Consider the following 18351-nt stretch of genomic DNA (forward strand, 5'->3'; position numbering starts at 1 on the left):
CGAGGTAATTTCTGCAGAGAACAAAATAATGTTGAGAGATTTCAAGATAATGAATATTCAATTATTTTCCCAGGGTAGGGGAAGATTAAATAGTAACAGATTTCTTTGCAGTACTCCATTCCAATCTATACCTTTCAACTATAATCTACCTTTTATCTCTTTTAAGTAGCCTATCACTCACAGTATATCCGTATAGTTGAGTTCCTGAGCTGCTGCAGACTCGCTTGCAACCTGAGCAAACAACAGTTGTCTATTTCTTTAGTAATCACTGCCAAATAACAGACTGTGACATGTGTTCAACCATTTCCAGATTATTGACCTCATGCTTTTGGCTACTTTTAGGTGTGTACTGACCTGTGTCAATGTCTGTTCCACTTCCACTCTCCTAATCACATAACATTTCCCCAAACCCATCAAATGCCTTTCTCAACAACATCTTATATGTTCCACATGCAAAAATTTTATCCCACTATTCATACAATCATCGAAATTAGAATCTAGCATTCCTTTCCTTATGTGCTGAAAGAATGGGCATTAAAATTTGCACTTTTCTGTGTAGTAGAGGTAAATCCCATTGGACTACATTTTGACATTGATCTTGAGCTAACAACTACCTTTCATTGGACTTAATAAAATTAACACATAACCTTTTCATAGTTGTTCCTGTAATTGTTCCAATCAATGTACTTTTGAATCTATCATGTCTCAGTCTAGCAAGAAACAAATTTGGTACTTTTTGTATTTTGCTACATATGTGTAGAAATAATTTTGAAAGCGCAAACGAAACTTTTATCGTCACTTTTAAGAAAAGTCCATCAGTGAGTGATATTTATTTTGAAATTGCAGCAGAATGGTCAAATGGTATACAAGAATATTATTCAGAATTTATATAATAATATAGTAGAAACTTACTTAGATAACTGATAATTTTATGTAACTACTAACATATTTTTTCTTGTAAACCTAAACACAAAATACAATACTCTAATATTCTTTACACAATCTTTTCAGTTCTCTTCTTTTGGTCAAAACGATTAGACAATCTTACAGTAACCAGGAAAGCATACTTTGGGTTCTGATCTGAAGAAATTTTATCAGAAATTAGATAGGTACGATTATCACCTATTAATAAGATTTTACAACATGAACTTCATTTACAAAGAATTGTGTGACCATTTCGATGGAATTCCATGATTTTAAAGAACTTGAATAACTTAAAAACAAAACTAGAATGTACGCCGCCTACAGCAATTTAATCTGCATATAGATAGCCATTACGGGGTTCATACACATTTCTGCACAGAAATGAAGTACTTTTAAGGACCATTAATGAAAAAAATTAAGGACGTATGAGCAAATGGGAACTGAATAAATTCAATTAAAAATGAAATAGATCCCTAAGCAGTATGCATTATTACCAAACATGAATTAATAAAATAAACTTTATGCAATTTATCAAGTAGCATTAAATATTTTAAACTTACTTTCTAATAACATTTCACAGTTTAAAATACATGTAATTTATGACATAAGGATAATTACACTTTAAAAGCTACAAAACATTTATGTCTTCTAACAACAACACTCAAAAAATATTTATCCGTCATTTTAATTTGAAGCCTTCCCAAACATTTTGGCTAGCGATTTCCTTCTCTTTAGCATCTTTTCTAACAATTAAAGATTTGTCTCACTATGCAAACCAATGCTCTAGCTAGTGTCTGAGTGCTTTATGTCCTAACTTGTTAACCTCTCCACAATGTACCTATGAGGGTTTACTTGATCTGGTAAAAGTTAAATAGTCTGAAACCTCCGACAGATGTGAAACATATTATCGCTATGTCTGAAAGTAACTACAATATCAGACAAAGGTTTAAATAAGCCTCTTATTTAAAAAGAACTTAGAAGATAAAGGTATGTTCTGATGCTAACAAAATCAATTACATCTGACGTAATTAAACAAGAACAGTCAAATTCAAACTAAAAATGTGGACTACTGGTCAAAGATTATACAAATTAATTTTTATTTAATCTGGTTCAGTAACTCTATCATATGAGGAAATAGAAATGGAAAATTACAGTAAAGGCTAAAAACATAAACTATTGGGTAATTTACATAATAATAACTGCACATATCTTTGAAGAATAATTTTCCTTATGTATTCAGTTTCTTTCTTCAACAAGTTTCCTTTTCATTTTATAATTTTTGGATTTAATTAAGGATTTCTGTTATTCTAAAAAACACTAAATGCATTTGGAATTTATACAAAAGGGGGCTAATTTTATTTCTTTAGTGATATGACTATTCAAAAGAAATATGAAATATATATGGTAAAGGCCGGTTACAGAGCTGATGTACCAGAATTTTTAGAATTTAGTGACACACTGAACAACAAAATCTAGAAATGGCAAAACTTTTAGAATTTAGAGCAAGCATTGGAAGCAGAACTTAGAGGGGCACTAAGCAGCAGAATTTAGGATCCACAGAGATTGCATCAGGTGGGAAAATGTGTACCAGCTCTGTGTATGATGCATTAAGACATATTAGATTAATCTTTTAAATTGTAAGTTTTCAATTTATTTATTAATAAAAACATCCCTATCTATAATGCCTGCCCATGTGATAAGATGAGAAGCGTTTTTGATATTTTCCATGCTTCTGTCTAGTAAAATGTAGAGAAAATAAAGGGAAGATAAGCATGTTAATATTCTAGTATCAGAAGTAAAACATTCAAATATTATATTTTCATTGTTCTTCCAGATGTTCTCCAAAAAGTAAGAAATTCATTGCAAACTTTCTGTAAAATACATCAATTACGTTCTGATACCATGGAGACATTTTTCATTTTGTCACATATTTCTCGAATCTTCTAGAATCATTTCTCTATAAATCTTGTCTTCAAATACTTCTAAACTTTCCAAGCTGCAATGTCTAAAATTCTAAAAAAAAATTATCCCTACCAATTTTGTAACAGCAAAAGGCCAGAAATAGTTTGGAAAAAAAAAAAGGGGGGGGGGTCAGGGAAAAAGTGTAAAATTAATTTTATAGAGAAAAACTGATGCATATTCTAAGAATTCTAAATACTCCGAGACAATTACATGGAAAATACTCTTACTATGAAAAAATCAAAAAGATGACATTTTTAATTAATTACATAGCTAATTTTGCTTTTGCTAAGAGCTGTTTCATAAATTGTGCTTTATAGTATTATACCTTGTTTATTTTTCAGATTCAAAATATTGTATATGTTGCCAAAATAAAACTTTATAATATGACAGCAAAAAATAATAACGTTTTATTTTAATCTTTTTTTTTAAATATAATTTCAATATAATTTCAACATATTACCATTATTTTAATGAAATTTATCAATGTTGTGATGTTTTAAAAAAAATCGTTGACCAATTTTCAGATCTCAGAATTAAAAATTTTCTATAGAAACTGATCTTAAAATCGCCAAAATGTTGACAAGTCGCCAAATTTAGAACCGTTTAATAAAAGAATTCACATCCCCAAATGCGAAAACTTGTTTAACAGCTCTTTATTAGAAAAAAAAGATTTCAAAATGCTTATGTTTTACTTCTTGCTTAGAAACTCGAGTATCCCATCATTTATATAAGAAACGAATTATAACCCATTCAAAAGATAACCATATATATGTCAGTGAATCGCCAAAAATATTCCTCCAAAATGCTAATTCACACTCAAAATGGCAGTCATAAAAACAGACAGAAATTTCAGATGATTAAAATTAAGGACCAAAAATCGATTCCAAAAAATCTAAGGACTCCCCTAAGGACTGTACGAACCCTGCATTAAACAAGTTATTGACAGATGACAATCTACTTACTACTTGATTTTCAGCGCCCCCATGACAAACCAATAATATCTAGAAAATGGTACTTTCATTTTAGACTTCTTTTTTGAATTTCAACATTGTAAAAAAAACTTTGACAGTTTTTAATTTACTGAGGAGTGAAGAAAATACCATATCGTTTTTCCAGGAAAAAGATATATTAACTTGCGAATGAATATGTGTAAATGGCCATGAAATGAAACTACATGTAAACGAAAGTATGTGGATGCACCATGTGGAGAGTTGTAAGCCAAAAAAGCCTACAACTGGTTTAGTGGTTCCAGAATACCATTCCCAATAGCACCACAGTTCATCTACTGTTGGTCTGAAGAAGTAATATCTGTCAAAATACCACAATTGACTCAAAAATTTTGTGAGATAGGTTTGTTCGCTACATTTACTTTCACAACCTTAAGGATGAATAGGTGGCCCTGAAAAAATAGACAAAATTGATGAGAGTTCGTGCAGCAACTAAATAATGCTGGCACGTTACTTTTACAACAGTCAACATTCAATGGGTTATGCCATGAAAGAGGTGAGTGGTTTCTAATTTAGGTTCCAAATCATAAATATCTACTGATATCAAAGATTGTAGACCACATAGAGGAAGAATTGATATATTCAGATTGTTGGTGAGCCTATAAAACAGAATTCGGAAGGACATCTGTGGGCTAATATACAGCTTGTGATATGGCTGACAAAACTTTAAGGAGATTTTATTAAATATTTTTTTTTTTAAACACATGAATGTAAAAGCTGAACAAATAGCTATTTTATCACAAAATATTGCCTCTATTGAAAATGCCATAGCCGATGAGAAAAATGTGATATGTAGTCTTTGCAGACAAATAAAGAGTATATTTACTTTTGAAACTTTTAGGAAAATCTTAGCAAACCACTGTCCATCAGTGGATGAACACAAGTAGTTCAATGATGGTTTGAGCTGAAATGAACAAGCTGACTACATGGGCGTTTTCATAGTTTTCTCCAGATGTCACACGGATATGAATCAGTTTTCCTTAGAAAGTCTCCCACAAACACACCTTTCCTACATATTGGAATAGCCCACACTTTACAAAAATAAAATAAACCGACATTTACAAAACCATTTGTTACAATTATGGCTTCACCAAGTTAAAAGAGAAATTTTAAAAGAGTCTAAAATAAAGAAAGGAATTTTTTTTTTTTTCAATTACAAATTAGACAACATATTAAAGATAAAATATCCAAGATGAATCAGACAAATAAGAAAAGAATGACAAATTCACTTTGACATTTTTCTACCAAACTTTTTTTGGGGAAGGAGGGAAATCAGAAAATTATATGGAATAGTTCATAACAAAAAGAGGAAATTCTTTCATACTACACAAACTATGTACCTCTAGTTACATTTTCCTAATTTTTCATACCTATTTCACAATTTTTTTGAGAAACAAAGGAAAAGACAAGCATAGAAAAAGATTCTGCCAGGATCTCTGTCCCAAAATTATCTAAGTACGTTAGTTGACTAATGATCAACTCTCGTATTAGACATTAGCTGGTGTAAACAAAAAAAAAAAAAAAAAAGACAGTAAAGTAAAAGAAAAAATGCAATTAATTAAATTTAAACAATTAAAGTATTTTTATCAACAAAAATGAACACTAATTTTAAGGAATATTTTTAATTTACACTATTTTAAATTCTAAAACTGGTAAGTGATAGCAAAATATGAATTACACATTTGGTTTCAAAAGTATGAAATCTATAGGAAAATTTTAAAAAAAGTAGGAAGGTAAACATATGAAACAGAATTAATAGAAGATGTTTCAAATATGACTAGGGCTGATTTTTTCCCCTCCAAGCCCAAGATTTATTGCGAATGAAAGAGTTAAACATATCACCTTTCATCTCACTCCCCTACTTTTGCCAACATTCTGGAAGCATTTCCATGTCCTTTTTATAGAAGTCTTCCACTTGATGATATTGTTATCCACAAAATGTATGCTTTTTAAAGAACTGGCTGCTTACATGTGCATCACTTTGTTCTCATCTGTCAAATTGCATGGAATTCACTAGGCATACACCTTGTCATGGTATAAATGTTTTTTCACAAAGGTTTCTACACTATCATACTCCCTGAAAGTATTGAAGCAGATTCTTTGATAATGATGCACCTTTTCTCATTAATTATTAAATTAACACAATCGAAGCAATGACAGATGTTCTCCAGACAGACTGCTCAAATGCAGAGGCCCTAGACAGATATTCTTCTCCATACTATGCTTGAAGTCTCTGCCAGATTCTAGATTGGACATCTTCTTGAACAAGAAATTTAACCACAGTGTGTTGTTTCCACGCTCTGAGGCAACTGTTTTTCACTTATCACTCATGCGAATGCCAAACTTGATTAAGCAAGATCTAATGTGCAAAGACTGTAAGGTGGGAGTAGTGGCTGTACTCAACCAATGACACAGCACTGCACATGGGCAGTGATTTTTACCAGCAACAGTCCTAGTCATATTTGAATCCTCTTGTAAATATCATTTTACATCTTATATAACTTTAACAGAATAATTTTTTCGAATATTTATCAAAATTTCAATTAAAAAAATATGTAATTAATTATTTCTAAGCAGACTGCCACTGCCTATATTCTTATATGAATGCATTTGCAAATTTCATACTCATTACTTTTATTCAGAATGTAACTTTATGCTACAGAGAACTTCAAATTTATAAATACTTACATAATTTCATTATTCCTAATAATTTTAATTGCAACATCTTGGTTTCCTCTAGCCATATCTCTAGCTCTAATTACATTACTAAATACGCCTTGACCAGTGTAGCCATAAACAGTGTATCGTGTATCTAGAACCTCTCCAATTCTCACTCCTGAAATCAGTATAAATATTTTTTAAAAAATTACTCAAAGATATTCAATAATTCTGAGGAAAAACAAAGTTACAGAAAACATAACTACACATAAATTTACAGAAGAAAACAAAATAAACATTGTAAGAATTTTGACAATATGTTTTGATTCTTTAACAGTTGAAGCCTCACAATTTACCTCACAATTTAAGTTGAAACTTATGAAGGAATGAAGGAAACCTCACAATTTAAGTTTCCTTCAAAAGTTGTAATTTTTAAAAATTAATAAAAAATCAGTAGGAACAAAACATTTAAATTTCATCAAATGACCCTCAAATCATGTAAAGGAGCCATCCAATAACTCGTTGCTAGGTTCTGTAACAATGGTATATTAAGCAATATAATGGCCAATGATTTCAGCACACAAGGATAAAAACTTAATTATTACAACTTCCTTTGTTTGACCATTTACCAGAGAATCAGAATTTTAATGGTGCAAAAAGCACAGATCAATGCATACAAATCTCAGTGAGGCATGGTACAATCAGTGGATGCAAAAAGGTTGAAATCCACTGTGTTAGACAATGCATGCTAATACAGTAGAGTCCTGCAAACTCGACAACTTTTTAGATATCTCTAAACCAAACAAAGCAAATATTACATACAGTGCATATAATTATTTATGTGTATGTCTTTCCTGTTCTGGTCAAAGATTTGAGTGTTCTGTTTTTGCATTGTGCCATTCATTATTGGAACTGCCTAACAAATTTCAAGATATGTTGCAACACTTGGCAACACTTTGGATAAGAAGAAAGCCATGTAGCAGCTGGCTAGTGGCTCACAGTCCTTTCTATCGCTGCAAAATGTTAGAAGATTTGTCTGAAGTTTTGTGACTGCATCTTATTGCAAACTAAACTCACACCAGTTCATTGTGGATATCGTTTCTCAGTTCACATCCAGGCATATATCTGTTAACATATTTTTGGGAACTTTTGATATTTTGTGAAATCAGGGTTAGTAGCCACATTTTAATTAAAAAATAAGCATTTATAAGCACTTTTAAAGCACATTTTAAGAAAAAAATAAGCCCCTACCTGCTTAATTACATATATACACAACTGCATAACCTTAAAAGAAAAAATACACTAGACTTGTAATTTAAAATATGAGAAATTCAGTATTTATTAAGAGAGAATGAGCATTACTCAACCATGGAAAACAACTACAACTTTTTTTAAAATTTTAAATAACAGTTGAATTTATAGAACTAGTTTATTATGACATAATAATAATAATAACAAAACTATATTACAAGATTTAATGATGAAATTTCAGTTCAAAATAGAGAAAATAAATAATAATAAGCCATATTTATTATATTCACACAAAATATTTTACAGCATAATAAAAGGAACAAAAACAGCTCTGCTTATTAATTAGTAATATTTTTATTTTTGACTTTTTTGGTCCCTTTTCGTCTGAATCCAGTGCTCTAAACAGAGTTTGTTCTTCACAAATAGGTTTTAAGATTTCATTAGATTTATTTAAAAGATTCAATTCTTTTGTAACATCAGCCTTTTCAGCAAGTTCATTTGATTTATTTTCAAACACTCTGACTTCTCTTTCTTCTTCTCTCATTTAAGAGAAATCAATTCATCTGTTGATTCTGCTTTTCTTCTTTTATCTTAAATAATTTCTTTCTTTTTTCCACCTGCTTCTCCAAATATAACTGATACTGTGAATGAGCTGATGAAGTTGCTGCTCTCATCTCTTTCGTAATTGATACATTGTGAATCCCATCAGCACGTATCTCAAAATCACCAACAATACGCTGGACAATGTATGAATTTTTCCTCAGATTTTCTGTTTCTATATTTTTATTGATAATAAATCCTCATTCAACAGAGGCTTGCCCATAGGAAATAATATAGATCATTTTAAATGTTTCCCATAACTTCAAAGTATTTTTCAAATCATAGGTTTTAAATCCTATAATGCATGGCTGGATAACAATTTCTATGAAATCGAAATATTCCAAAAGAATGTTACTACATTCTTCGACTGCACTGTGATCTTTTAGGGAAAAAATGCATCAATACACTGTTCATTTTCTCATATGCTTTTGAGCTGTTTTGTATCATATACTTTAGATTCACTGATGCAGCATTTAGAACTAGTGAATAATTAACTGAACATTTCTACATCAGCTTTTCAAGTAGTTGTTTTAACTAGCAATTAGTTTTAAAGCAATTATTTTAACTTTATTTGAGCCATTCCGAATATTATTCATTAGAAAGCCAATCCGTGTTAAAGCACACTTAGCCATTTTTGAAGTTTATCTATACTTCAGCAGTTATTCCAATTATATTATTATAAATATTTATACATATGCTCATAATATAAGCATAATGATAATAATAGAGGCAAATATGAACTGACTATGCAGAATGAGAATGCAAATTATTAAAATCTTGATAGAAATTCAAACATCTGTAGTCTTGGGTGGGAGAAAAAGAAATCAGAATATACCGGAATTTTCTGCCCCTTTTGCAATTCTTTGACCAATAAAAGTGTTTGCACTCGTACAAATCATATGTTACGTTAATGCAGAGAAAGAGGCGAAAAGCTACTTCCAGGAGTATGATTCCACATCCGATGTTCCATGAAAATGTCGTTTGAAAAGAAAAGAAAACAAACTAATGTGACAATGGAAATGAAACTAGATGTCTTAAAGAGACTGGACAAAGGGAAAAGTGTAAAAAAAATTACCATGGATTTAGGTGTTGGACGAACTACTTACACTGATTCATTGCGAGTATCGTTTCTCAGTTCACATACAGGTGTATAAGTGTTAAAATATTTTAGGAACCTTTCGATATTCTGTGAAGTGAAAATGTCGTTCGAAAAGAAAAGGAAATGAACTAACATGACAATGGAAATGAAACTAAATGCCTTAAAGAGACTGGACAAAAGAGAAAGTGTAAAGAAAATTACTATGGATTTAGGATGAACTACTTTGATACTGTGAGAAAAGAAGAGGTCCAAAATTGGGTCTTGGCATGTGAAAAGAGCAAGTATGCATAATTTAAAGGAAAGATAAAGTATGAAAGATGGTGAATACGAAAACGTGAGCGAGAAGCTTTATTTGTGATTCAGGCAGCAAATGGAATAGGAAACACTCATTTCAGGACCAATTTTACAACAGAAAGCCTTAAAAGTTTATGATGAATTTCAAGAAGGACAGTCTGGATTTACTGCTAGTGCTGGCTGTCTCGCCAGATGGAAAAGGTGGTATGGCATCAGGCAGTTAAACATTTGCGGGGAAAAGCTATCTGCTAACTTGGATAATGCTACAATGTTCAAAGATAATTTTTATAAACTAATTGAAAAGGAGGGTATATCTGGAGATCAAATTTATAATTGTGATGAGACCGGTCTGAATTTCCGAATGCTACCTTTAAAAACGATCCAGGGAAGAAAATTCGGCACCTGCCTACAAAAAAAGCAAGGAAAGAGTCACAATCTTGGCATGCAGCAATGCAACAGAAGCCCATAAGTTCAAACTAGTGCTTAAAAGGCAAATCAAAAAATCCCCAGGCATTTAAAAACACAAAAAGTACATTAATGCGACTGAAACCAACTATGATCTTCCTGTTTGGTACCTGAATCAGTCAAGCACATGGATGAATGGAGCAATATTTAATGATTGGTTTCATAAGCAGTTTGTTCCATGAGTGGAAAAGTTTTTGAAATAAAATCTACCAAGGAAGGCGATTCTCATTCTAGGCAAAGCCTTATTCCCATCTGACACAGAACAGTTGCGAGACGATGATATAAGAGCCATGTTTCTCTCTCCTAACGTAACTTTGGTGTGTCAGCCACGGACCAGGGCATTTTGGAGGCACTGAAGAAAAAATACAGATGTAAACTTCTTTTATCTCTTGTCCTAGCCATGGAGGAAGGGTGTGATATGATCGAGAAACAGAAGAACATAGATATGTTGGATGGATAGCTCATTCTTGGAGTGAAATTGAGCAGATAAGCCTCGTTTGTTCCTATAGAAAGTTGCTGGACCATTCACGAAAGCAGAGAAGAGACAAAAAATTGTGAAATAAATTCCAGGCTGCAAAGAAGTTACTGATGGAGATGTTGAATGGATGGGACAAGATGAAAATTGTGAAACTTTAGAAATAGTTGCACTGTTGAAAGAAAATGTGGATAAAAAATGAAGATGAATCAGAAAACAAAGAGATTGAAGGCAACGAGAAAGCTAAAATGATGATTCATATTAAAGGACTGAAGGAATGCTTAGTTACACAGAGGAGCAAGGTGCATCTGGTACGGACATTCTTTCTTTCATCACATGATATTATTTTTCTATTAAGAACTATAAATAATTTTCCTTCCTTTTTGTATGTCAGTTTTTTCCACTCAATTATCTTAGGGTATTTGTCCTTTTTACGACTCCTATTGGGCTAGAACTATAGTTGTATGTTGTGCTTTTCCGTATCCACGATTATGCTACAAATATCTAGAGTAATTTACAATTAAAATATTAAAAAGTTTTGAAACCCCCCCTCCCCTTATTCTGCAAAACTCGATAGTCTCTCATTATGTGGAGTTTACGGGACTCTTACTGTATTTTTGTTCTCAATTACAGCACAAGTATCAATAAACAGCAGCATATTTTTCTAGGTGGAATACACTAAATATTCAAATTTTTTTTCATATTCATTGATTTCACAGTATAAACCTGTGAAAGCATAACAGAATTTTACAGAAAAACTGACTACTTGTAAACAAAGGAAATCACTGGAAAAGAATAAGACCAGTTGACCTGCTTGTATCAACTGAAAGCTACATGAGATCAAAAGCAAGCTCCTGAGAAATAACATACTTAAATTTACAAACATATTAAAGAAAGAACTGAGTATAAAAAGTTGGTTTCCAGATGGGTTACACTCATTGTCACTGAAAGTTAAGTGGATTCGCACAATCAATCCGAAAATCTAAATAAGATTGTATCAATTCTCCATACGCTCTTGCTGAGACACCACCAGCAATATATGAACATTTGCACGCAGGGGGAAATATATATATATTAATTACGGTCATGAAACATATTTCGCCTCTGATGCATCAAGTAGCATGTAATATGAACTTTGATTAGTTGAAAGTTATATAATTCAATGCACCTGTCGTAATGTTCCACATTGCCTGAATGCATCTGGATCCTTGGTTATGCATCACTGACATTCATAGAAACTACTATATTTAAGTTCATTAATAGCACTAAATATTTTAATTCAAAGCAATCATTAAAATGAATTTAAACTATGGGCAAAAAATTTAAATTACAAAACCATAAAAGAGAGAAAACAATACTCACTATAATAACCTTCCGCATCATCCCAGTTATCAGTCAAATTTGGATTTTCTTGCCCGGAAGCAGACATGAGACGTGTTGATCCGGGGCTCTAGAACAATAATTAAAATTTCACAAAATAATTCATATTAAAAAAATTTTCAGAGTTTGTACCATAAATTAATCATAATGAAGAATAGGTACTTTCTTAACATCCACACCCCCACTGAAAAGGCATGAACTCCTTGGTGACTTTGGAAAGAAATGTTTGTTTGGATATCTTGACATCTATTCTAACACTGCATCCTCAGTCTTTTTTTTTAATTAACATTCCACTTTTTTCTATGCATGGTAGGCATACCTCTCAATTTCTTGTGCTGTTGTTCTTTCCATATACCTAGCAATGAGCTTTCACACACACACACACACACACACACACACACACACACACAAAAAAAAAAAAAAAAAAAAAAAAAAAAAAAACGCAGAATTGCAGATAATCCGCATCGTACACAGTTTCAGCACCAAAACTCCTAATATGAACAGGAAATATGCTTTAAGCTACTCATTCCACTTCATGCATCCATAAAGCCAAGTTCCAGATTTCGTTGAAGATGAAGAAACTATAATATAGGATTCACTGTTCTGCTGAAACATTGAAATTCCCACAGAACGGATCATAATTTGTAATCACACTGATGAAATTGTTCAGAGACATGAAAAATCTGGTGTGATACTACACCATACCTGGACTCTCACATAAATAAATACTCTTTGGCAACATCCTGAGCTGCCATATAAATACTTCTCAGGACTTTAGAGTGGGGTTGCAGATAATCAGACATCACAAAAGAAAAGGGGAAAGAAAGAAAAAAAAAACCTAACATGTAACAGAAATTAAACAATAAAGTGAAATATTGTTACAGACCTATTTTAAAAACAAGTAACATGATTCATAACAAGAATAAGCTATAAAATACTTTTTTTAGTATATGTGCGACTCTGTGCATTTTTTAAATAAACAAAAACATTACTGGAGGAATTACAACAAAAAGAATCAGCATAATTTTAATAAACTGCAATTTTAAATTTGCAGCTAAGACAACATATAACAAACAGTATTAAGCATACCAACCTTTAACCCCTTCGCGCCGACTGTCACGTCTACATGCCAGCAACGAACACACTCACCTCCCGGCCGACACGCAGGCGTGCCAGAGCATTTTCCCATTTACTACCAACTGTCACGTATTTGTGCCAGTGTCCTAGAACGTTTAGGAAACTATAATTTCTGCCACAAGATGGCACTGTATGTCCATATGGTTTCAGATACATGTACATTAGACCTTCTACTCGAAATGAGAGAAGCATGACTCACATACACGTGTTTTTGATTATATAAACAAACGGGGAACTAAATGTTTCCGAATGGCGTGATTTATGACGTCGATTTAAATCGCACTTTATTTGCATGTGGTAGTTATTTACTGTAAGTAGAGAAGTTTTATTTGCTCTAAAGCGTTGGGTATTTCAGTTTGCAGTTCAGTTTTTAGAAAATAATTAGATCTTGTTAGACGTGAATTCTTTGTTTTTACTGTTGCAATGTCGAAGCGTCGAAAATGTTTAACAGAGCATGAAACAGCAGAAATGATGCAAAATATTTCAGATATTGATTCTGTAATTCTGATATTCTGATATTGATTCTGAAAGATTAACTGAAAGACATTTTCCAAAACTTTGTTCAGAAGAGACTGATAAGAAAATGAGACGACGATGCTTCGTTTGTTCACATTCCCGGAAAAATCCTCCAAAACGGGAAATGAGTTATTACGAGTGCAAGGAATGTAACGTAGGACTGTGTGTAGATCCCTGTTTTCAAATTTTTCATATGAAAAGAGAATTTTAAATAATATATTTAGTTTTCAGATGTATAATGTTAAAAGTCATAAAATGGTGAGTAATTAAAATAAAATGTGTAAAATATGCATTTAAACAAGAAATAAGGTAATTAAAGTATATATATAAAAATATTTATAAAGCATAAGCCGTTTAAATACTCTATAGTGCATTATTAAACAATGCGTTGATGCTTCGGAAATTTCATGGATTTAGGCTTAGTAGCAAAAAAGCCCCTGGCCCTGGAGAGACGCTCGCGTAAGACACTGCCGGCCTCCGCGATAAGCGCGCGTTTTCGCTACCCGGCTCGAAGGGGTTAAATAAATTATAAAATAACAGAAACTAAAGAAGAAAAGATATCTTCAGCTAACATGAACTATGAAGAACTTATTGATGAAAAAATAAAGTTGTAGTATTAATGACATAAGAAGATTTCTGCCAGTTGCCTTCTCAACAAATCAAAGCAAAAGTGTTATAAATTTTCTGAATATGATGATGATGAAATCGGCATACTTAGGGTCACTTATGCTCTCTGATTATTAATTTAAGAGTACAGAATCAATCAAATAATTTCCAGAAACTTTATGAACAGTTCATAAATGAAATTCTGCATAGCATAACAGTTAAAAATTATCCACTATTAAATGACTTCTTTCCAAATTCCAATGTGGAAGAGTTTATGTGTTTCTAGTTACATTAAGTTAGTGAAAACTCCATTGATATGCCAAAAAATATTTTTTTTCATCATTCAAAGTTGTCATTTGGTTGATATTATGAAAATCATCACGAACAAATGTGATTACATTAAGTGGTATACTGTAAATGTATATAGCGTTTATTACTGACGAAATATAGTGCTTTGTTGTTTCAATGCTGTGCTTGACATTTGGCCACAGGCAGTTTATCACTTTACATATACTGTAAAATTCCAAGGGGCTTTTTCTCTATTGCGAACTGCCAATAACTGAAATAACAGATACTGAATTTGCAGATAAAACTGTAAAGAATTTAAGAACTATAAGCATCAGAATATAAAATGGAATAACACGAATACTTAGCTATATGAAAAAAGATGATGATACTCACAAGATCAGATACAAAATTATCAGCTTCTGAAAACATATCCAATTTCTTCTTTTTTTCTGTGCCTGATAAGGAAACTTATATATTAGTTTTACAACAGAACACTTATTAAAAAGGAATTGCTATACATATTTAAATATGAAATTATACTTGCCATCAGCTGCAGCATTTTCTGCATTAGCCTCTTGCAAACCCATAATCTTTCTTTTATCTAGAATAGAAGCTTCAAAATCATTGGACTGTTCATCTTGTTCAGCCCAAAAACTAGCTGCTGCCTAAATATTAAAAAAATGTATTCTAAGTTATAAGAAATATAATGAAAACTGATTTACAGCACCTCTTGATTATAAGTTCAACAAAAATTATCTTAAGAATGCACCTAAAGGGCAGCCTTTTTAATACGTATTATCCTTAAAACAAATTACTATAATTGCACATATACAATCTTATTCATTCACAGTGATACAGAAGTAGAGAAAGCTAAAGAATTTTTAATTGGTGCAGATTTTAAAGAAAACTATTGATTTTTGAGGGTGATTCGAGAGAAGTCTTGTTTTTCTTCAAGAGCAAAAACATTTTGCCTTTGTTTTGCTCTCAAAGGAGATAAGACTCATGTTTGACTAACTTCAAAAGCAACACAGCAAACTTAGTTTGGCATATAGATTTTGAGTGCAATCAGCCAAATTTCTACCTCAAGAGCAAATTTTTTTTTTTTCCTTATGCAATTTAGCTTTAGAAGAAGACAGATCCCATTATTTGACCATGGGATAATTTGGGGAAAAAAAAAAAAAAAAAATTATTTAAAATTTCCCCAACTAAGTTTGTGTTTTAGCCCAATTAAAAATTTTATATTACCATATTTCTCTCTAAAATTTTTTTTACTTGGAAAAAGCAAAGCAGAGTTTTCAACTTAATATAAATAATAATAGATTAGATTTTTCATGTTATGTAGAAGTCTTTGGAATAAACAAATCCTACATAAAATGTTTAAATTTGAAGCAGATCTCCCAATAATAAGTAATTCATTAATTAACTTTGTTGAAATTTTAGTACATATGGATAGTTTACTTCAAATACAATTAATGGTCAACACTCCATAATCATTCAAAATCTGCTGATGAAATAGTAGTATTTTGATAAATTTACAGAAAACAGAAATTTAAATCCTTAGTTTCAACAAAAATCTATACAAATAATAACCTTCATCGTTCTGCCATAATTTAATAATCTTATGTTAAGGTGTTTAAATGAAGTATAATTTATTATTATTTATATTAACAACATGTTCATCATACTTAATATTAACATTTTTTGTTTCTAAAGCACAGCGAGTTTAGATCAAGTGCAATGACAAGAATATCAGCAGTAGACTTATTAGTTTTATTCTTGTCAATAATGATGGACTTGCTGGAATTTATCATATATCCATTCTTTGACACATCCTCAAAGATACTAAGCTATTTAACCTGTCCAGGATGGGCATGTCATGTGCATCGACAACAAACATTATCTCACAGCTAGGTGTGTTATTCATGAATCACTGTTTAAACTCACTCTGTAGCCGGGCATATCTCATATGACTTTTTGTGGGTGTTTAGCGATGTAAAGGCTCTTTAATTGGGTCATTTGATATAAAATGTGGGTGAGTAGGTTTGCGGTAAACAAACGCGGGTTTTATTTAGCGAAAACAGTATTTAACAAAAGAGCACATGCAAATAATAAATGAGTCTTCTCACACTGATGACAGTGATGATATTTTTGCAGAACTGAGAACTAATAGTTAAAGCATATACAGACGTATTTAATTGAGGTAAGTTAAAAGGGTACAATTCCATTATAGGCAGTGTAAAAATCGCCAAATTATTGTTGATACCAAAAATAATTATGATAACCCTAATGCAAGAAAGAAAGCATAATAGTAAATAACTAAGATTATTATTATTTTATTTCAGACGAAGTGTTAATTTCATACAACACATATTTTTATTATCAAAACTTATATAAGAAAAGGCTAAACATAACTGAATAGAAGCATAATAGTAAATAACAATCTCAGATTATAATTTTAATTTAGGTGAAAGGTTAATTTCATATAATACTTTTTTATTATGATAATTTATAAACCAATGCCTGAACATAACTGAAAGAAAGCATAATAGTAATTAACTATCTAAGATTATTAATTTAATTTGATGAAAGTTAATTTCATTTAATACATTTTTTTATTATTTTAATTCATAAAATAAAAGGCTTAACATAATTGGAATTAAATGGGAGGCATAACATTTTTTATGTCCTCTAACACTGCAGACAAATTTCAGTCTTTTTGTGCAAATGGCTGTACATAAACTCTGACAAATAAGAAACGAAATGCTGTCGAGCAGTGCCCTGAAGGCATTTATTATGCCATTTAGCATTGCCCCACAATGGCTCTATTGTTTGTGTATGATACCCACTTTTGAAGTCCACACAATTATAGTTGTGGTTGATTGTAAAATATTCAAAGCCTGAGCTTCATAGTTCACTTGACTTTCTAGTCAGTATATGTAATCTTTCCTTCTATAATATTTTCCTTTATGTCATTCAATAAGGCTTCCACTGATGAATCTGGAACAGCATCTAAGAAACATTTATTTGATTCTCTGCACAATCTGCCAAAAATTCACTGTGGCAGGAGAATATGTCCAAACATTATTTTTTCTTCTACAGAAAAAACTTTCATCTGCTTCAACAATTTTGCCACATCCGCTGATTTTCAACTTAAGGCGAGCAATTAAATTTGTGGCAAACTGTAACTGTTCTAGTCTACAATTATACTGCGGTTCAATTTCAGCTGGAATTCCTAAGGTTCAATAGATGTCATCTCCTGACAACAAAAATAGATGAACCTAATGGCTGTAAGGAAGGGGATTTTCGATTCTTCAAACCTTTTTGCTTTCTTAATCCTTCTTCTCATTACAGATTTCTTTCATGCACCGCCATTTCGCTACTGAGTTACATCTAAAGCATAATTTCAACTCCTGGTTGTTCAAATATAATTTTCTATCATGAACGATGCCTTTTCTTTGAAAAAAATCTTATTGCAGACTTTACGTCATTGGACAATTCTCAAATTGTTGGATCCATAGTTTTATAAAAAAAAGAATTAAAAAATTAAACTAGTATTTCAATGGCGACTTACAAACATAGAACTATCTATATTTATGCCCATTGAAATTGTTATGCTTGCTAGATTTGGTGCTTTTGCGCATATATTTTCGCTGTAGTTTTTTACTGTCCCTAAAACAGAATTGCACCAT

At 31.5% G+C, this 18351-nt stretch overlaps 1 protein-coding gene across 4 annotated transcripts in view; it reads right to left on the reverse strand.

Moving 5' to 3' along the window:
- The window catches only part of Prp4k (Pre-mRNA processing factor 4 kinase), a 94476-nt gene that overhangs the window by 15884 nt on the left and 60241 nt on the right, over positions 1 to 18351 (reverse strand). For all 4 annotated transcript variants that reach the window (XR_004757223.2, XR_004757222.2, XR_015043517.1 and 1 more), the window contains exons 7-10: positions 15207 to 15327; positions 15056 to 15117; positions 12098 to 12185; positions 6582 to 6729 (exon numbers count right to left, since the gene is read on the reverse strand). Coding sequence is in view for 1 of the 4 variants with exons in the window: in XM_035352900.2 (XP_035208791.2) it covers positions 6582 to 6729; positions 12098 to 12185; positions 15056 to 15117; positions 15207 to 15327 (419 nt within the window). In the remaining 3 variants the exon portion in view is untranslated. The remainder of the gene's footprint in view (positions 1 to 6581; positions 6730 to 12097; positions 12186 to 15055; positions 15118 to 15206; positions 15328 to 18351) is intronic.

Source organism: Stegodyphus dumicola, chromosome 10 (assembly GCF_044657685.1).
Source record: "Stegodyphus dumicola isolate Sdum_Otavi_A_Nest chromosome 10, ASM4465768v1".
NCBI lineage: Eukaryota > Metazoa > Arthropoda > Arachnida > Araneae > Eresidae > Stegodyphus > Stegodyphus dumicola.